Source organism: Quercus lobata, chromosome 4 (genome assembly GCF_001633185.2).
Source record: "Quercus lobata isolate SW786 chromosome 4, ValleyOak3.0 Primary Assembly, whole genome shotgun sequence".
Classification (NCBI taxonomy): Eukaryota; Viridiplantae; Streptophyta; class Magnoliopsida; order Fagales; family Fagaceae; genus Quercus; species Quercus lobata.
In genome coordinates this window covers 45,382,517-45,403,578 of record NC_044907.1, presented here as the reverse complement: position 1 = coordinate 45,403,578, position 21,062 = coordinate 45,382,517, and the positions used below count along the sequence as shown (strand labels likewise).

Sequence of the window (21,062 nt, the reverse complement as noted above, 5' to 3'; positions counted from 1 at the left end):
CGCAAATTCCAAACCAAAATTTTTATTAATCTATATTAAGCCTTCTACAAGAGTGGATTATTTGACCTTAATATGGATTCCCAATTAGATCATTGAAGGGGGGAAAAAAAATCATAATGGGACTATACATATAAAAAAAACTATATATATATATATATATATATCAAATCCTCCTAATAACATCAATTAGCATCAAGCTGTGAGTCAAGAATAAAAATTTTGCACCTTTAGCCTTTTCACAAGCTTATATAAAATGTTGACTTTCTTAAGAGCATTTGGGTAATATTTATATTTTAATAAAGTTTCAACCTATCACATTTGTTTCTAATAATTATGCTCTTTATCATAAGATCAAGACACCGATTGATTTTTTTGCGTAAATAGAGATTGAACATTATATCTCTTATTCAACCATTAGAGACTTTATCAGTTGAGCTAACTTGAAACCACTTGCATCAAATTCATGCGCTGACTATTCATAAGATAGTTAACATTGCATATAAGATGTCATGTATGGGAATTTCTTCCAAGGAAAGATATTAGAAAAAATATTAAAGTATTGGAGAAAGTTCAACTTGATCTCTCAATCATTGATTGTGTCAATTATTCACTCAACTTTCCAAAACAGTACAATGTCAAGGGTGAGAAAAACTAAGGATCAATTGACATTGGAAGTGAAGGGACTAAATTAACTTAATTAATGATTGAGAGACCAAATTGAACTACTAAGAACTTGAAATTTGACACGTTTTATCAACTTTTACAAATTTATCATTCAAGGTAAATAGGCTATAGATAAGAAAAAATCTAAATCAACCAATTTGGAGCAACATTTAAATTCAAAATAGGTTTAGCCTATCCAAGCCCATTACAAATGTATCCTCACAAAACTATACCCAAACTTTAAAAATTCATGACCTTGAAAGTTGAAAGGGAAAGGAACCAACATATTATGTCTTAGTACATTATCATTTTCCTTCCACTTGTTTCTTTTCTTTTTTTTCTCTTTTTCAATGATTTTCTTCTTTTTCACTTTAATTTAACAAATAACATAGAGCATTCACATGCCTAAATACAATTTAAATTTACTTACAACAAAGTGACTGAATTTAAATTTAAATTGTACTTGGCCTATTATAAATATAAGATTTTGCAAAATACAAGTAGGCAGTAAATGCAACTGCACTAATTCCAGCAAGTAGCCAATAAAAATAGTCAAGATGTGCCTGATTAAGATTATCAGCAAACCAACTACCTTTTCCATCCCCGCCAGTCACCTTCTCAATGACAGAGACAAGAAAGCTGCTTAAAAAATTCCCGACCCCCAAAATACTATGATAGAGGGCAAGACCAACACTTCTTAATTCACTTGGGACCTGATCATAGAAGAATTCTTGTAGCCCAACAATGGTGAAAACATCAGCAATTCCAGACAAAACATATTGAGGAAGAAGCCACCACACACTCATTGGAATAGTCACATCTGGCATATCAACCAACCCATATTCTTTAGCAGTTTTGAGCCTTTTTATTTCAACTAGAGCTGCAACTACCATGCAAATGATAGATAAAAGCATCCCAGTTCCAATTCTCTGTAGCATTGTGATTCCAAAAGGTTTAGTGGTGATAGCTCTTGCTATAGGAACAAAAATACGATCATATACAGGAATGAAAAAAACAATGGCCAGGCCGATAAAGAATTGTAGTGAAGCAGCTGGTATCTCAAAGCCAGGAAAAATTGTTCTATCAAGAGTAGCCCCTTGCTTGGTAAAGAAAGTTGAGGTTTGTGCAAACACAATAGCATAACCTAAGCTCGTAGCCCAAATTGGAATAAGCCTAAGAACGGCCTTTGCTTCTTCAACATCACTAATAGTACATACCTTGCCTTGCAAGGCTTTGTTAAGGAACCTGTCACATTAGTGGATCCAAATCATTCTATAAAAGGAGATTAGATCTAAAAAAGGAATTAAAATTTGTTTTCTTGATCTGAAAGAAGAGCAAGACTTGTTCATTATTAGTTGGGAAACAAGTGGTATGACCGTTTTTTAATTAGTAATATATCAAAATTCTGATACTTTTCTAGAAAATTGTCTATAAGTCCCAAGCTAATTCAGTGGAGCATAGGTAAAATGAATGGTTTACGCAGCAAACTAGCTCTAGCGAATTGGTCAAGTTAATTGTGTTCAAGTTCGATGTTTTCGAGTTTAGGTAAGATTGGGTTTAAGTCAACAATGGGTTGTACTATATGTGTTGCAAAACCTATAAGCTATAACCCTTATACATTCTTTTTAGGATCAGGTCAATCTAGTTTGACCTTTTTTTTCACATGCAAATAATAATAATAATAAGTAAAAATGAAATTTGATCAAATTGACTGTCTTCTTTTCAATACAAATAAGTGAATAAATAATAAAAACACTCTTAAGTAAAAGTTAAAATAAAACACATTTTTTTTATGAGAATACACAAAATTTTAAGTGTACATAGTCTGTGGTTCACTAAATTGAAGTCTTCAAGGCTCCACTATGTTAAGAAAGAATCTATAAGTGTTCCTAACAAGAAAAGAGCTTAAAATAGAAAGGAAAAAAAAAAAAAACAAGAAGTGAAACTGCCAAAACATTTTTTCACAGGATCAAAGAGCCAAAGTAAGCGAAAGTTTTTCCTTTGAAAATAAAAAGAGTTGACCCATGTGACTTGCAGATCGACCCGAACAGATATTTCAGCAAGTCTGGATTTGGGTCAACCCAATTTTTTTAGGGGTACAAAAGCCATACTAATACCAATATTTTTCTTTTGGGCTTATTAATTAAGTCCAAGTCTAATTTTATTATGTCTGGTCGAAACCCATAAATAAGCTTTTGGATTAAATATGTTTATTACATGTTAGAATAAGGTTTTAATTTTCTTCTCCAAGTATTATCTCTTCAACAAGTTAACCTCCTATCTAACACAGAAAAACCTTTCTCTCCCCTGGTAGGAGTCCCTTCTCTCTCTCTATGGTAAGAGCTATCTTCCTCCCTTAGGGCTCTTTCTTTTGGCAGCGCCGCCAACCACAGGTGGTGGCCAAACCTCAGTCAACTAGGATGGAGCAAACAATACTAGATAGCCTCCAAAATCTACAACTCACTAAGGAAGAAGAAGAAGACATTCAGATCACAAACCAGAGTAGACCAGAAATCTTAGAGGAATGTGCGCTAAGTCTCTTTGGTAGGCTACAGGTCAACAAGCAGCAAAACCAACGTGCTTTGAAGAGCACACTAAGATCGGCATGGAAGATGGGCTCAGACCTCAGAATCATTGAGGTGTGTAACGGCATTCTCCAATTCAAATTCAGCTCTAAGTATCAGATGGAATGGGTGGAAAAAAATGGCCCTTGGAATTTCGATAACAACCCACTACTTCTCCGGCGATGGAATAAGGGACTGACTGCAGCAAACATGGAGTTTATACACTCCCCTTTTTGGGTCCAAATTTGGGGATTGCCCTTTGAGCATATGTCAGAAGACACTGGGAAAGACATAGGAAGCAAGCTGGGAAGGTATGTGGAGACCGACACAAGATCTTGGCATTCTGACCAGGCTAAGTTTATGAGGGTTTGGGTAGAGCTGATGGTGGACAGGCCTCTGTGAAGAGGTGGGTACATCACAAGTCTGGAAGGAACAAGGCTGTGAGTCACCTTCAAATATGAGAGGCTGCCTATAATATGTTTTTATTGTGGAAAGATTGGTCATGATGCTAGACATTGTACAGTACCAATAGATGCACAGAGTCAAGAACTCCAGTATGGTGATTGGCTTAGGGCCAACGGCACATATAAAGGAAACAATGAAAGAAGCAAACCCCGAAATGATAGTAGCAACCATTCGAATGGGACGGCAGGAATGGAACGGTCACAGACACCGACGGAGGAAACAAGGGAAACGCTGATGAAGTCCAGTGAAGGTGGTCGCACTGATGGTGCAGATCACAAGATGGAAAAAGCAGAAAATTGGGTGGCTCAAGGTGATTTGGACAAGTCAGGAAACCAGATGGATGGACAGATGCCTAGATGGGACAACTCGGAAAAAGCTGAACCTGATATGTAGATAGGAAGTAACGCCGGTGACTCGCAGAAAATGCTGACATACGGGTTAAAGAAAAAGGAAAAAGCCATTAGAGATGCAAGTTCAGTGATGGGCCAACAAAAGCAAAAAAGAAAGGAAAAGGGGGAAGTGACAAGCCCAATAAAGCCCAAGACCGATTTTCATGATGTTGGCATCATTGGTCATTTAGACTTCGGCCCAAGCTGCAATGGACAGAAGAGAGGTTAGGGCAGGCTGAAAAAATTGGCTATGGAGCAAGGCCCACGGGGTGAAAGCTCTATAATGGACCAGGAGGGTGCAGTGGGGACTAAAAGAATGGGAAAGATAGAAATACTGGAGGCAGAGGAGAATAGAGTGAATAAAAAGGTCTGTGGGGCAGAGGAAGTACCAACGAAGAATGGGAATTCTTTGACTGGATCGGCGGTGGCTGCTAGGCAGCACCGCCGGGGGCCATGAGTAACTTTGCCTGGAACTGCCGGGGGCTTGGGAACCCCCGGACAGTGAATGCGTTGCTGGAATTTGTGCGACGCTTAGATCCCAAAATCGTCTTCTTATAGGAGACGAAGATGAAAATCGCAAGGTTGAAGAGAGTGAAGTTTAAAATCGATTATGCGAATGGCTTCTATGTTCAGAAGGAAGGAAAAGGAGGAGGCTTAGCGTTATTTTGGAGAAAGGAGGTAGACTTGGAAATCAAAAGCTACTCACAGCACCATATCGATGCTGTAGTAACAGAGGCAAGTTTAGGCTTTAAGTGGAGATTGACTGGGTTCTATGGGCATCCAGAGACACATTGAAGAAAGGAATCATGGAATTTTCTAGCCACTCTAAACAATCAATTTCAGCTCCCGTGGTTATGCTTGGAAGACTTTAATGAGATTCTATTAGCGGAGGAAAAACTAGGGGGCCTTACACGGCCTCAATAGCAAATGGATAGCTTTCGGTGTGCAGTTAATAGATGTGGCTTCAAAGATATGGGATATAGTGGGCCGGCCTTCACATGATGTAACCAACAAGAGGATGAGAGTAGAATTTATCTGAGACTTGACCGAGCTTTTGCAACGATGGATTGGCTTAATCACTTCCAAAGAACCAAAGTTCACCATTTAACGGACACAGCGTCTGATCACTGCCCACTGTTACTCTTGGAATCAGATGTAGTTAGTCTTCAGCGAAAGCGTAGATTTCATTTTGAGGCAATGTGGACAAGAAGAGCTGATTGTGAGGAGGTAATCGATGAGGCATGGAGTGGCAGCCTTGTGTCACGAAGTCCAGCAGGCATTGTTGAAGGGCTTAGGTGTTGTGAGGCTACCTTGGCAAGCTGGAGTAGTGAGGTGTATGGCAACATCCCCAAAAAGATCCAGGAAAAAAAGAAGCTTCTAACTGAATTAACCAAAAGAGATAAAGATGGGCAGCATGGGAAGGAAATAAACAAGCTTAGAAAGGAGATTAAAAAGCTGTTAGATGGTGAAGAAACCTGGTGGTCACAAAGATCACGTGTCCAGTGGTTGAGTGAAGGGGATCGCAACACTAGATACTTTAATAATCGTGCCTCCGAGCGACGTAAAAAGAATACAATCACTGGAATTTGGAATGAAAATGAGCAATGGTGCGAGGATAGGAGTAGTATTGCAGTTGCAGCATTATCCTACTTTGGGGATATATACACTTCATCGCTTCCTAGCCGAATTGAGGAGGTGACCCACCTTATCCCAGCCAAGGTAACTGCAGACATGAATGAAAGCCTCATCAAAGAATTCATAGCCTAGGAAATTCAAACAGCTCTTTTTCAAATGCATCCAACAAAAGCGCCCGAACCAGACGGTATGTCAGCTATTTTCTATCAAAAATATTGGAAAATTGTTGGGGCTGATGTAACAAACATGGTGCTAAATGTGCTTAACTCTAACATGTCCATAGCTGATATCAATAAAACCAACATAGCCCTCGTGCCAAAAATTAAACACCCAACCAGAATGAAGGAATTTCGCCCTATTAGTTTGAGTAACGTTGTCTATAAGCTTATATCGAAAGCACTTGCTAATCGACTTAAATCTGTTCTGCCCCAGATAATATCAGAAAATCAGAGTGCTTTTTTGTCTGAAAGGCTAATAACTGATAATGTTCTTGTAGCCTTTGAACTAATGCATTATTTAGATCACAAAAAGGAGGGAAAGAAGAGCTTTATGGCGGTCAAGCTCGACATGAGCAAAGCGTATGATAGGGTTGAATGGAATTTTGTGGAAGGGAATATGAAAAGATTGGGTTTTCATGAAAAGTGGGTTGGCTGGATTATGAAATGTGTAACCACTGTTTCATACTCTGTGCTAATAAATGGGGAAGCACATGGATGCATTGTGCCATCAAGAGGGCTCCGACAAGGTGATCTACTCTCATCCTATCTTTTTTTGCTATGTACTGAGGCTTTTTCGGCTCTTATTGCTGATGCTAACAACTCTCATGAGCTCAACGGAATCTCCATATGCAGGGGCTGCCCCAAAGTCACTCATTTGTTCTTTGCAGACGACAGCCTCCTTTTTAGTAAGGCGGAAAGACAAGAGGGTCACAAACTTGTTGAGCTTCTTCAGCAATATGAGGCAGCATCAAGGCAGAAAATTAATGCAGATAAGTCCTCGGTATTTTTCAGCCAAAACACTCCACACGAAACAAGGTGTGAAATGCTGGACATCTTGGGGCCGATGCAAGATACGAGACATGGTAAGTATCTTGGCTTACCATCAGTTATTGGAAAGTCCAAGAACCAAGTTTTTGCAGAAATAAAAGAGAAAGTACACAAAAAGCTCTCCGGGTGGAAAGAAAAGATGCTCTCTATGGGTGGTAAGGAAATTCTAATTAAGGCGGTGGCACAAGCAATCCCAACATATACGATGAGTTGTTTTCAATTACCAAAGGGGTTATGTGAGGAATTAGAGGGGATGATGAGGAATTTTCGGTGGGGTCAAAAAGAGGAGAAAGCAAAAATGGCTTGGGTAGGGTGGAAGAAAATGTGTAAATCAAAGGCTCAAGGTGGTATGGGGTTTCGTAATCTCCAAGCTTTTAATTTAGCTATGCTAGCAAAGCAAGCTTGGAGACTACTCACAAACCCATCAACTCTAGTTGCCCGAATTTATAGAGCTAAGTACTACCCGAGTTGTGATATTATGGGAGCAAAGTTAGGGAGTAGCCCCTCGTATGCTTGGCAAAGTATTTATAATAGTTTGGAAGTCATAAGGCGTGGTACTAGATGGAGAGTTGGAAATGGAAAGCTGATACACATATGGGAGGATAAATGGCACCCCACCCCAACCACACACAAGGTATGTTCCCCTCAACTTGACTTTGATGACTTCCCCATGGTCTCCTCCTTAATTGATGTTGACACAAAAAGATGGAAAGCAGGCCTGATTAGAGCCACATTTTTACCCTTTGAAGCTGAAACTATCCTCAGCATTCCGTTGAGCTATAGCCTCCCTGATGACAGTATTGTGTGGATTGGTAACAAACGAGGAGTTTTTTTTGTCAAAAGCGCTTACTATGTGGCGCTACCGGTAGTGGAAAAGACTGAGACTGGTGAGAGCTCATATGGAGATTTCAGAACTCCCTTGTGGAAGAAGATGTGGCAACTTAAGCTTCCGTCAAAAGTCAGAATTTTTGCTTGGCGAGCATGTATGAATGGCCTCCCAACTATGCTAAATTTGGGAAGAAGGGGAGTTAACACTGATGGCTTATGCCCCCTTTGTGGAAAAGAAATGGAAATCACTATCCATGCATTACTCTTGTGTGGAATGGTCAGAGAGGTATGGTGGAACTGGCAAACCTACCCAGTGAATATAATGGCCGAAAACCATGACTTGGTGGAGGTGGCTTTGCACATTCTCCAGGCTGGCATGCCAAATGACCTAGAGGTGTTCTTCATAACTGCTTGGTCAGTATGGTATAGCAGAAATCAAGCAGTCCATGATGGGCAATGCTTGCCTTCCTCACAAATCTGGGAGTATGCCAAAAGTTTGCTGGGAGAGTATAATGGGGCCATGGCTGCCTGCTTCTTAAAGCAACAGGCTCCTAATGTGGGATGGGCAGCACCCCCACCTGAAGTGTGCAAAATTAATGTGGACAGAGCAACGTCTGAGAATGGTATGTTGTCTAGTGTGGGCGTGATTATCAGAGACTGCAGGGGTGTTGTTGTTGCAGCAAGAGGAAGGCTGTTACCTGCCTGCTACACTGTGGAAGTAACTGAAGCTTACGCTATTGAGGAAGGGATAAAGCTAGCATGTGAGTTGCAGCTGTCTAGAATAATACTTGAATCTGATTCAGCTATAGCTGTCCAAGCACTGAATTCTAGATCTTTTGGTGCTGATTTTGGTATTATCCGACAAGGAGCTCTCACCATGCTATCGTCCTTTAGGAGCTGGAGTGTGAAACATCTGAAAAGGGAATACAACAGAGCAGCGCACAATATAGCTCAAATCACCAGGAGCACAGAGATATCTCAAACGTGGTTTGGATGTTCTCCACCTATAATTCAGAATGTACTGCTTATTGATAGGTCCAAATGTTAAGTCTGGGTAGTCAATAGGTAGTTTGTAATCTTTGTCTCTGTTGTACTTCAATTTCGTGATCAATGAATACCAATCAAGGTTCAAAAAAAAAAAAAACAAGTTAACCTCCTGAACCCTTTATATCGTATTTGTATACAAATTTTCTATTTTTTTTTTTGGGGGACAAGAAATACAATATTAAACAGGTAGTAAGTCTTTAAAATAAAACTGAATATTATTGCTCTCTTACTTGAATTGTTCAGAGTTATGCTGTGGCAAGGTTCTGCAAGCTTCCTCTTCAATAGCTATTTCTGATGGTTTAGCCCGCTGATTCTTAATTGCGGTAACAAACACTTGACCGATTCTCACAAATGGGCTTTTCACCTCTTTGACACTATATCGATAAGTTCTAGCACCAAGCAAGAAGACACCTAAGGCAATGACCATTGCAACACACGGGATTCCAAATCCTAGGCCCCAACTAAGGTTTTCTTGTACATAGGTTAGGATCAATATTGCCACAGAATTACTTGCACATAGTCCAAAATACCACCAATTGAAGAATGAGCTTTTGGCTTGGCATTCCACCGGATCTTCTCCATCAAACTGGTCAGCTCCAAAAGCTTGAACGCAAGGCTTAGGTCCACCTTGCCCAACTGCTACTAGATACAGAGAGATGAAGAATAAATTCACTTGGAGCTCGGAAGAAGCTAATGTAACTTTGTTTTTGCCCACGTAATTAGAGGTACTGATAGAAGGAAGCATAGCTGACAGAGTCAGCAAGCCTAGTCCCTGTGATTAATCCCAATCTAAGTCATGGTTAGTTAAAAAAAAAAAAAAAAAAAAAAAAAAAAAAAAACGCCTAAGTTTAAAATATAATGCCGAAATATTTAATCTTTAGTTTGGGAAGATTTGGTTTTGAAAGCTGATGCTATCCTGTCATAAAACCGTGTGTTGTTTGAAAAACCTTTTGTTTCTATGAAAATGTACTAATAATCTCTAGCAGAGTTCTTGTATGCAAAGGCTTTTGACATTTTTGAGGAAGAGGACTGAGTCAACTTTGGCAATACTCTCCATTTTGTTCCTTTCTTTGGTAAAGGTGGGCAGTTCTTACATGGGTTGGGATTATATGAGTGCATCAACTACGCCGGACACTAGGATGCAAACATATATCCATATCCTAACATGATCGGTGCACATGGGTAGAGCCAGGAATTTTTGTTTGAAAAGCCAAGTTGCAACACTAATATATTTATTAAGATAACCCCACACACACATATATACAAATGTTTTTTTTTATTATTATATTCACACATTTTTTTATTTGATAGGTTATATATATACACACACCAAAAATAAAAAAAAACTTAGTATTTTCAATCACAATTATGTTTGATAGCAATCTTTCATAAAATAAAATTCATTTTTACCATTTTTATAGTAAAATTATTAAAAAGTTTCATTTTTTATACAAATTATTAAATTTTATACTAAAGTAAAATAATCTTTCAATTGAACTAATAAAATTTTCAAAAACATAAATGATCTAAAACTTGGAAGAAGAAATTAAGCTCCAAATATATTTGAAACTATCTTGCTTTAATCTATTATGTGGCAACTAAAGAGACATTTCATGTGTAGTTTTAGTGACAATATTTTTTTAATGAGTCAATGACTTGTTAATTGTCACATGACAGATTGAAAAAGATATAGATTCAAACATGTTTGGTGCAAAATTTTATTAAATATTTAACAGATATAAGATTATATTTTACAATTAAAAATATAATTGCGAAAAATAATGTTATGTCTTTATAACTATTAAACCAATTATTTTTTTTAAAAGTATCATTACACTAAATCAAAAATTTGGGAGTGTAGTTTCAGCTCTCTATGCTAGGGTTTTCTCCCAGCCGTAGAGTTCTCTCTCTCGTGTTTCACGAGCCTTCCCTCCCTTGACCTAGGTCTAAGGGTATTGCTTTTTCCTTTCATTCTTTTGTGATCTTGGTAGTATGGCAGATGATGTGGCTGACGGGTTGGGTAATATGAAACTAACGTCTGATGAAGAGGAGATTATCCCTATCTTCGATGAAGGCAGAGTGCAGGCTATGGAGAGTTGTAGCTTGAGTCTTATTGGGAAGTTTTTAACATGTAAACCATTCAATAAACGTGCAGCAAAGACTACATTGAGAAGGGCATGGGGATTGGAGAACAGTTTACAGATTATTGAGGTGGGTCCGAATCTCTTCCAATTCAAGTTTAAAACAGAGTTTGATATGGCACGGCACGTATTCTACAAGATGGTCCTTGGTCATTTGACAATCAATTATTATTGCTTCAAAGATGGTAGAAGGGGATGACAGTAGGGAATATCCGATTGGAGTATGCTTCTCTATGGATTCAAATATGGGGTGCACCATTTGATATGGTTTCCCCTCAAGTTGCAAGGGAAGTTGGTAATAGAATTGGTAGAGTTGAAGAAGTTGAAGGGCAGCGACGACAAGATGAGTTGAATTATTTTATGAGAGTTAAAGTTGTTGTGCCGATTGGGAAGCCGCTGCGGAGAGGAGGTTTCATTGCTGGTTCAGATGGGGCTCGCAGTTGGGTAACGTTTAAGTATGAACGTTTACCTCTGTTCTGCCATTATTGTGGTCTGTTAGGGCACGATGTAAAGCATTTTGCTGTTAGTAAGAATAGTGGGGAGGTGGATTATTAATATGGGGAGTCTTTAAGAGCTTTGGGAGGGCGTCCACGTTCTTTCCCATCAAGAAATAACTATGGTAGGGCTGGGGCTGCGAAAGAACAAACGTTAGGGGAGTCTACAAATTACAGTCCAGTGCAAGGGACTTTTCTAGCGACGGGTGTGGAAGATACAAACCCTAGTAAACAAGTTGAAGTGGAATCCAAGAATCTAGGGGAACTACCTACTTTCCAGGAAGATGCTAACGTGGAGTTGGGCGGAACAGACGACGTGCAAGATGGAAATTCTTTACAGCTGATTTCAGATCCAGTTTGTGAAGGTACTGATGTGGAGCTGATGAGAGAAGTGACAGGGCAGCCAGCTGGGGTTGATTTTATTGAGGTGGCAACGGGTAAAACTAAGGAAGTCGGGCTTGGAGTTGAAGCTAGTGGACTGGATCAGAGATTGGAGATGGTTGGGCCTAGTTCTGTAAAGCCCAAATCCACTTGGACAAGGTTTAACCGAATGGACTTTGGGGTTGGAGGAATGTCTAAAGCTTTGCAACTGCCTACCCGTGGAAAAAGAAGCAGTGTTTCTACTAGGGAGGAAGAGCTATGTGACCATTTTGATTTTAGGAAGCCTAAGCGTTGAAAGGTTGGAGATGGAGATGTTGGAACTATTTTATCGGCGGGGGTGGAGAGCCACCCTTGCCGGGAGCAATGAGGATCCTAAGTTGGAACTGCCAAGGGCTTGGGAACCCTTGGACAGGTCGTAGTCTTCACAAATTAGTGAGAGAACAAGCCCCCATGGTGTGTTTTCTTATGGAGACACAGTTGGATACAGAGGATTTTAATAATCTTTACGGTGACTTGCCTTTTCAGAATAAAATAATTGTTAAGCATCCAGATGCTGGTGGTGGATTAGCTTTTTTATGGAAGAATGATATTAGGTTTTTATGGTTGGCCAAAGACACAACAAAAACATAAGTCTTGGCAATTATTGGAATATTTGAAGACTTTTGCGGAGGGTCCATGGTTATGCTTTGGAGACTTCAATGCTATACTCCATTCTTCAAAAAAACAAAGCATAAGGAAGCCACATAACTCCCAAATTAATGAGTTTCGGGAGGCCTTGGAGAGTTGTCTATTAGAAGACCTTGGTTACAAAGGATATCCTTTTACTTGGACTAACAAGAGACGAGGTGATGCAAATACTAAATTAAGACTTGATAGAGCTGTGGCAACGAAGGGGTGGATTGAGAAGTTTCAGGTCAGTAATGTAGTGCACCTTCTTCCTCATGCTTCGTACCATCTTCCTATTGCTATCCAGGTTCAAAAATTCAGACAGAAACATCGTAGAGCTGATCGGAGTTTTAAGTTTGAAGAATGTTGGTTGTTGTGGGATGACTGTGAGACTCGGGTTTAGCAAGCATGGAGTTTGGCAGGAAGTGGGGCTTCAAGTTTGGCAGATGTGCATGCAAAAATTAGGGCATGTGGTGATGAATTAAAGGCATGGGGAGACACAAGGACTAGACCTGAGGAGGAAGAAATTAAATCCCTTCAGAATCGACTTGATAGAATTAATAGAGCTGTCACTACTGATGAAAGTAAGGTGGAGTATTTGGCAATTAGTAAACAATTGGATGATCTCTTGTTGAAACAGGAGATTTATTGGGCACAGAGATCTAGGGTTGCATGGTTGAAACATGGGGATCGAAATACTAAATTTTTCCACTCAAAAGCCTCACAACGACGGCGACGGAATCATATAAAGGGTATCATGAACTCACAAGAGCAATGGGTGGAGGAGGTGGAGGACATAGCCAAAGTTGCAGTTGATTATTTTGATAATCTTTTTTCTGCAAGATCATGTCATTAAATGGAGTGTTTAAGTACAATGTCGGCCAGAGTAACTACAGACATGCAGGAGATGCTTTCTGGGGATTTTACTGCTGATGAAATCAAGGAAGCTGTATTTCAGATGGGACCAACAAAGGCACCTGGCCTTGATAGTATGAATGCTTTGTTTTATCAAAAATTCTAGCATATTGTAGGTGATGATGTAGTGAACGCTATGTTAGATTTTTTGAATAATGGAGTTATGTTACCAAATTTAAATCATACCAATATTGTGCTTATCCCTAAAGTGAAGAATCCTGAGAAAATGTCTGAATTTAGACCTATTAGCCTCTGTAATATCATTTATAAGGTTATCTCTAAAGTCCCTGCCAATAGATTAAAACAAGTGCTTCCTGATATTATTTCTCCCACTCAGAGTACTTTTGTGCCAAGTAGACTTATTACAGATAATGTTATTGTGGCATATGAGGTTTTGCATTCCATGCATGCTAGGAAGAAGGGTAAAACAGGTGCTTTGGTTTTGAAGCTGGATGTCAGCAAAGCATATAATCGAGTGGAATGGCTATTCTTACAGGGCATTATGCAAAAGTTGGGTTTTCCAGAAAAATGGATTGAGAGAGTGATGACCTATGTTACCACCACATCATTCTCTATTCTACTTAATGGAAAGCCTTATGGGAATGTGACTCCGTCTAGGGGAATCCGCCAGGGAGACCCTCTCTCACCGTACTTATTTCTGTTATGTGCAGAGGGATTTACATCTTTATTGGCAAAAGCAGAACCTAATGGCAAAATTCATGGTGCTTCCATTTGTAAAGGGGCACTGAAAGTTCCTAACTTATTATTTGCAGATGATTCCCTCTTATTCTGCAGGGCAACTTAAAATGAAGTGGAGGTTCTAAGATGCTTCAGACTTATGCTAATGCGTCAGGCCAGTGCATAAACTTGGAAAAGTCCTCGGTCTTTTTTAGCAGCAATACTTCAGCCAGTCAGAAGCAAGGCATTCTGAGGACTTTGGGAGTGCAGGAAGTGAACCGATTTGAGTCCTATTTAGGGCTGCCTACCTTAGTAGGGAGAACAAAGTATCATACGTTCTCATACTTGAAGGATAGGATATGGAAAAAGTTGCAGGGGTGGAAGGGAAAGATGTTGTCTAAGGCCGGTAAGGAAATTCTGATTAAAGCAGTTGCTCAATCCATTCCTACTTACACTATGAGTGTTTTCCAACTCCCTTTGAAACTTTGTGATGAGCTGGATGCAATGTGTGCTAAGTTTTGGTGGGGACAGGTGGGGAATGAAAGGAAAATTTATTGGAAGAGGTGGGAAAAATTGACGCTATCAAAGAGGAAGGGAGGAATGAGATTTAGAGATCTAAGGGCCTTTAATTTAGCAATGCTAGCTAAACAAGGGTGGAGGTTTCTGCATGATAATAATTCTTTGGTGTTCCAATGCCTCAAAGCTAGATATTTTCCAAGAACTTCTCTCTTTGCTGCTAAGGAGTTGCCAAATTGCTCTTTTGTTTGGAAGAGTATTGTGGCTGCTTTTCCTATTTTGAAGTCTGGATGTTGCTGGAGAGTTGGAAATGGCCACTCAATACAGATTCTAGGGTGGATACCAAATTATCCAACAAATGGACCTCTAAATCTAGTGGAAGATGAAGTTCGTGAGGCAACTGTTGCTGAATTAATTGACCAAGACTTGCATGCATGGAGGGCTGATTTTATCATGGATATGTTTGAAAAAGAAGATGCAGAAGCTATTTGTAGAATATAGCTCAGCCGAAGACATGTGGAGGACTGTATGATTTGGATGCACCAAAGGAAGGGGATTTTTACTGTTAAATCCGCTTACAAGGTGGCTAGGAAAGTGTTGAGCGAAGGAAGGGTAGCTGAGAGTTCTCGGGGTTGTGCTGGAAAGGAGGTTTGGCCTGCAATTTGGAAGCTTAGAATTCCCAACAAAATAAAGGTGTTTGGGTGGAGAGCTTGTAATGAAATATTACCAACAAAATTGAATCTGTCTAAGAGAAAGATTATTGCAGATGCGATGTGCCCAATTTGCTTGAGGTTTCCGGAATCAGTTGTCCATGTGCTTTGGGAATGTGGTGCGGCTAGAGATGTGTGGCGGGTAGCTTAAAAATTCTGCAGAAAGGTGGGTCAGGTATGGTGGATATGCTTCAATTACTGGAATACTTAATGGAGCGGGTAGAGTCTCATGATATGGAGGTTGTGCTAGTTCAAGCATGGCTGATTTGGAATCAAAGAAATCGGGTTGTGCATGGGGGTAAGTTTCATGATCCAGGCTAGTTGAATAATCGGGCAACAGAGTTTTTGGAGGAGTTTCGGATTGCTTCTGTACTAATGGGACCATCACATGGAGGGCAAGCTTCTCGGGACACCTGGCAGCCCCCTCCTCCTTCAATCTTCAAGCTTAACTTTGATGCAGCTCTGTTTTCGGCTCTTAACAGTTTAGGTTTTGGTGTAGTTTTTTGGAATGAAAAAGGTGAGGTTATGGCAGCCATGGCAGCAAAGGGTCCTGAGGTATCTTCTAGTGAGGAGGCTGAGTTTCTTGCATGCCGGAAAGCTATTGAATTTGCCATTGATGCTGGCTTTTCTGAACTTGTCATTGAAGGGGATAATTCTTCTGTCATGAAAACTGTTTCGGCTTTGCAGGATGATTTTTCTTTGCTTGGGAATGTTGTTGGGGATATTCATCATTTGGTTAGGAACTTACAATGCGTTAGGATTGAATGTACTAGGCGTGGGGGGAATGGAGTTGCTCATGAGTTAGCTCATTTTCCTAGAAACATTAGTCAAGATTTGTATTGGATGGAAGATGTTCCTCCAATAGTTAGGGAAGCTTTGTACCAAGATGCTGATTTTTCTAACTAATTAAATGACATGTTTCCGTTTCCAAAAAAAGAAAAAAATTGGGAGTGTCAACTCTTATTTTTTAGACTAAATTTTAAAAATATTAAAAAATTTTTTTTTTTTAAATTCAAAATGGGGGGGCCATGGCCCCCACCCTTCCACGTAGCTACGCCCCTGTCGGTGCACTAATGTGGACACAAACCATGTCCTTCTTACTTAGCCTTTGTGGAAAAGTCAAGACCAGGACAATGGTTGTCTGAGGTTTGCTACAGGAGTTATTTGGAAAACAAGTGCCTATGCCCTTGTGCTGCCTATGAGATCTTTGCAACTTGCTAGTTTTTCTGCTATGAAATTGATACTTTTCTCCCACTTTTCACCTAAAATTTCTCATATTTTCTCTCCTTCATTTTTCATACTCTCTATTTTCACTCCCATCAAACATAGCCTAAGGAAGAAGAGAGAGATATACGCACCAGAATGTAAATGCAAGAAGCAATAATAATGGTGCGGTAGCGCCCCAGATAAGAATCAGCTACGAATGCTCCTAAAAGAGGAAGCAACGATGCCGTTCCTGACCAAGTGTTGACGTTCTCGGCTGCAGTGGCTGTTGATTGCCCCAGCTGCTCAGTCATGTACATGACCAGGTTGCAGCTAATCCCATAATATGCAAACCTCTCCGCCACTTCCACACCTAATATATAATAATAATATAAACCATCATATTCATACATAATACTATTTTTATGCCCAAAAAACACTAAAGGAGATGATCATCACATTTCTTAATTATTTGAGAGATTTTTCACTTTGCTGAATTGATTTGGGTGAGACTTTCTTTCTTACCTATGATGAAACATGCAGACCTCCAACCTCCGGAATTGGATCTGAGGACTCGCCGGCCTTTGTAGTCAACGACGGCATTTGCAACTGTGTCTAATAGCAGTGGCGTTTCAATGGACATTTCTAAAACCACACGACAAAGTTAACAACCTCACACAACCCCACTTTGAAATTTGAGAGTTTTTTTTTTTTTTTTTTTGGTAAACGAAATTTGAGAGTTAAGTTGAAAGGGAGAGAGCAAAAGTGTTGCTTCTATCTACTCTTCTTACTCCGACAATCATTGTACTTGGTTGGTCGCTTTGCTGTACAGCAATTCCTCTTTCAAATAAAAAATAAAAAAATCGCTTTCGCTATTTGTTTTATATTTTGGCTGAATGTGTGTTTATTTATTTTTATTTTTTTGAGGGAAAATACTTTGGCTGAATGTGATTGCTTTAAACAGTTGTCAGGGTTAACTGTACTTTATTATACTACTCCCACGAGAAGCACGCTGTGTGATTTCAATTGAATAATTACCCATATTACAAATAAAATAATAAAAAAGTACTGCCCCAAGTTCAAAATTAGTGGAGGTAAAGTTATGTGTAATAGAAAAATACACTATTTTTACATATTTTGCTTAAAAAATGTTTCACATCAATACTTCTAAAAATGTGCATATTTATAAGTTGTTATAATAATCGTGCATATAAATGCATATTTGCAAGTTGCTATAGTAACCGTGCATGTAGCAACTTGCAAATATACACGGTTACTGTAGATCATGTATCTAATATTTTAGATTCTCCTTCACCTCACTCTCTCAGCTTCTCACTCTCACCTTTCTGGCTTTCGCCATTTCTCACCTCAGTCCACCTCACTCTCTTTGCTTCTCACTCTCACCTTTTTGGGTTTCGCCATTTCAGTCCATGCCACACCAATCATCAAACCACGCCACGCCAATCATCAAACAAAGCTCTCTCTCTCTCTCTCTCTCTCAAGATCGACTTAGGGTGGGTGGGGATGTGGGTGGTATTGGGTTTGTGGGGTTGTAGAGTTGTGGGGTCGTGGGTAGCAGCTCATCGTAGGTCTTAGGTTTGATGGGTATAAGTTTCACGGTGGTTTGTGTTTGGAATTGGGTTTTTGGCTGGGTTTAGATTTGGTTTTTGGCGACGTTGGTTTGTTGTGGTGGTGCAACGGCGGCGTTGATTTGAGTTTTACTGTGAAGCTTTCTCTCCCTCTCTCTCTCTCTTTCTCTCTTCTGGGTTCTGTAATTTTCATTTGGTTTTTGGGTGTTTTCCTTTGAGGTTGACCATGTCTATCTTGTATTTCTTGTTTTGTGGGTTGGTTTTCCTTGATGATGGTGGTTGGGTGGTGATGATGGTGGTTGGGTGTGGAGTGATCGTTGGTAGTGTTGGGTCTGTGAGAAAGAGAGGGGCAGTGAGGGAAGAAATAATAAAAAATTGTAAAAGAATGAATATTTTATTGAATAAATATGTAAAATAGATAAACTGATGTAGGTGTTTTGTAAAAATAAGTGTGTAAAATAGAAAAAGTAGCTTTTTTGGTGTAAAATAGATGATAAGTTTGCATCCACTGATGTGAATGCTTTGAAATGATAATTTTGTGTAGCAATCATGGACAACACCAATTCCTACACTCCAATTTAAATTTGAATGAGGTTCCAAACTACAGAGGTTCTAAACTCTTAGAGCAACCATATTAGTGGTTGCAAAAATGTGTAAAATGCAAAAAATGTTCAATTTTGCGCATTTTATCCCAAAAAACACCCACATCCGTCTTTATAAAAATGTGCAAATATACACCACGGCCTTGCAAATGAACAGTAACCGTGCATATATATATATATATATATATACACGGTTACTGTTCATGTAAAAATGATTTTTATTTTTTATTTTTTTTCTCTCTCCTCTATCAAACTACTTCTCTTCCTTTACGTCTACAACAACCAGCATCTTTCCCAACGTCTACAACAACCCAGTGCGACAGAATAAGAAGGAAGCAGAAAATAACCACCTAACCACCAAACCCAGGACCACCACCAAACACTGCCAGCTAGCACAGAAAATTAACCCAAAATCAATGAAAAACCAATTAGAAAACCCAACTCAAAATCAAGACAAACCCACTAGAAAACCCAACTCAAAATCAATCAAAACTCACTAGGAAACCCAACCCAAAATCATCACGGACACACCACAAAATCATCAAAATCGTTCTAAATCTAGATCCAAATTCATCAAACTCATATATAAATTCATATAAATAATCAAACCGAAATTGAAAAAAGAAGAAGGAGAAGAAGAAGATAGAAAGAAGAAGATGATGAAGAAGAGGAAGAAAAATCTAAACCGAAATTTTGCTTTCTCTGCCCAAAATCACTGCCCTTAATCAAACCTAACCCAAAATCATCATCTATAATAAAAGCATAAAACTCAAATTGTAAAAGAAGAAGAGGAAAGAAAAAGATTCTCAAAAAAAAAAAAAAAAAAGGAGAAGAAGACTAGAAGAGAGGCAGAGATAGAGATAAAGACCAAAAAAGGGCGTGTATTATGACTTATAGAAAAGAGAATGGAGGGTTAGGTGGGAGTAGGTGGGAAATAATAGAGAAAGTCAAGAGAAATATTATTTTAATAAAAAATATATATATAATAGATAAATTGATGTAAATATTTTGTAAAAATAATAATGTAAAATAAAAAATAAAAAGTTTTTTTTGGGTGTAAAATAGACTAATTTTTTTAGACAGCTGATACGATGGTTCCAAGTGTGAGTAAAAGTTTGGCTGTGGTGAAAAGATGAAATTTTCTGTTCTTGAGAATGAAACGCAGGAGAGAGAGAGTTTGGCACTGGGAACGGAGAAGTGAAAATAAGACAAAATTGAAAACTTCAAAGAGTGGTATTGCCGTAGAAGTGTAGAACTACTGGAAGTATATGAAGTGATTGAAGTGTTGGACTAGGATGTGTGGTGGAAAATGAAAGAGGTGGGCCATTCATTTTTTTTAATTTTGATTTTTGAGTGGTAGCCATCAACAGTCAGGCTTCAGCACAGCACCTGACTTTTTTTTTTTTCTTAATCCTCGTTTAACGAATAACATATATGCTATAATACTAAAAATTGCTTAACATTTAATATTATTATGCTCACGTTAAGTTACAAATTTTAAAATAGTTTTTAACAACTTCAAAATATCAATAAATATAAAATATTTATCAGCCCTATCTCCACTATAAAGTCTACTTCTTATACTTTCTCAAAAAAAGAAAAAAAGTCAACTTCTTATAAATTTAATTCTACCACTAGTCTCATTACACGCACTTTGTGTGTGTGCGATGGGACTTTTATTTTTGGTTTAGTGAAAACATTGGGATCAGTGGTCTTATTTTATAACAAAAAAAAATAGTCTTTATTTTTTATATATAATTTTTATTTTGAAAATCTAATTTATAAGTGGATAAAGTAATTTAACCCTATTTTTTAGGCAATATTTTAGTAAGAGTTAAAGTTATATTTTTACCTGATTGTCCTTTAGTTTTGTCTCTACATAAACATAAGAGTGTAAGGGCATTTTTGAACCAAAAAAGAGAGGATCCCAAACGAAGGAAGCTCCTTAAAATGGTAGTATAGATAAAACTCACATTTAGTTCCTTCCCCTTCCCCATCTTCAGTTCCTTCCCCTTCCCCACCTTCTATTCTACGGTTTCACACTTATTTCATAGCCTTTCTCGCTTCTAACGGAAGCCTCTCTGTCTCCCTTCCTTCCTGTCTTCCTCTTCTCACAGTATATAAATAGTGATAGAACCTGGATGATTCAGTTGAAAAATCTCTAAATCCCATTTTCTTTTGTGCTCTATTCTTTTGTTTGATGTTTTTTTCCCTTTTACTTTCTAAATCGTTTTTCTTTAGGGTGTTGAATTTTTTATTGGTGGGTTTTTTAATTAAAGCTCTATCTTTGTTGGGTTTGTTCATTTTGAGTTTTGGAATTGGGTCTTATCCTGTGAAAATTTTCTACTTATTGTTGGGTATTGTACATGGCAGATGAAGTGTATTTGTTTTTGGTAAAAAAAAAAAAAAAATCAAAGCTGGAAGAGGAAAGCATGGTGGAGAAAAGAAATCGGATTGCTTTTATCCATGACTGATTAAAAGATGGAAAAAAATATGGAGGTGATAAATATGTTCACAACTTGTATAATTT

The 21,062-nt window shown here is 38.5% G+C and overlaps 1 protein-coding gene across 2 annotated transcripts; it reads right to left on the bottom strand.

The window, feature by feature from the left end:
- Positions 1-838: 838 nt before the first annotated feature.
- LOC115986611 (protein NRT1/ PTR FAMILY 5.10-like) lies at positions 839-18,345 on the bottom strand. Of its 2 annotated transcripts, XM_031109808.1 has the most exons (4): positions 16,867-18,345; positions 16,497-16,714; positions 8,868-9,409; positions 842-1,908 (listed from the first exon to the last, which is right to left on the bottom strand). In XM_031109808.1, the coding sequence occupies exons 1-4, from the start codon at positions 16,982-16,984 to the stop codon at positions 1,116-1,118; spliced, it is 1,671 nt and encodes a 556-aa protein (XP_030965668.1). In that variant the 5' UTR covers positions 16,985-18,345; the 3' UTR covers positions 842-1,115. The 2 variants fall into 2 exon arrangements, with proteins under 2 accessions (XP_030965669.1, XP_030965668.1); XM_031109809.1 differs by lacking the exon at positions 16,867-18,345 and having other exon boundaries at positions 839-1,908; positions 8,868-9,426; positions 16,497-16,581.
- Positions 18,346-21,062: the final 2,717 nt, after the last annotated feature.

What these genes read in the sequence shown, in the direction of transcription:
- LOC115986611 (XM_031109808.1), bottom strand. Translation starts at nt 16,984, where the DNA reads ATGTCCATTGAAACGCCACTGCTATTAGACACAGTTGCAAATGCCGTC. An exon ending in GTCTGCATGTTTCATCATAG is followed by an intron (nt 16,715 to 16,866) that starts GTAAGAAAGAAA and finishes ATTATATATTAG; the next exon opens with GTGTGGAAGTGGCGGAGAGG. An exon ending in CATAACTCTGAACAATTCAA is followed by an intron (nt 1,909 to 8,867) that starts GTAAGAGAGCAA and finishes CTAATGTGACAG; the next exon opens with GTTCCTTAACAAAGCCTTGC.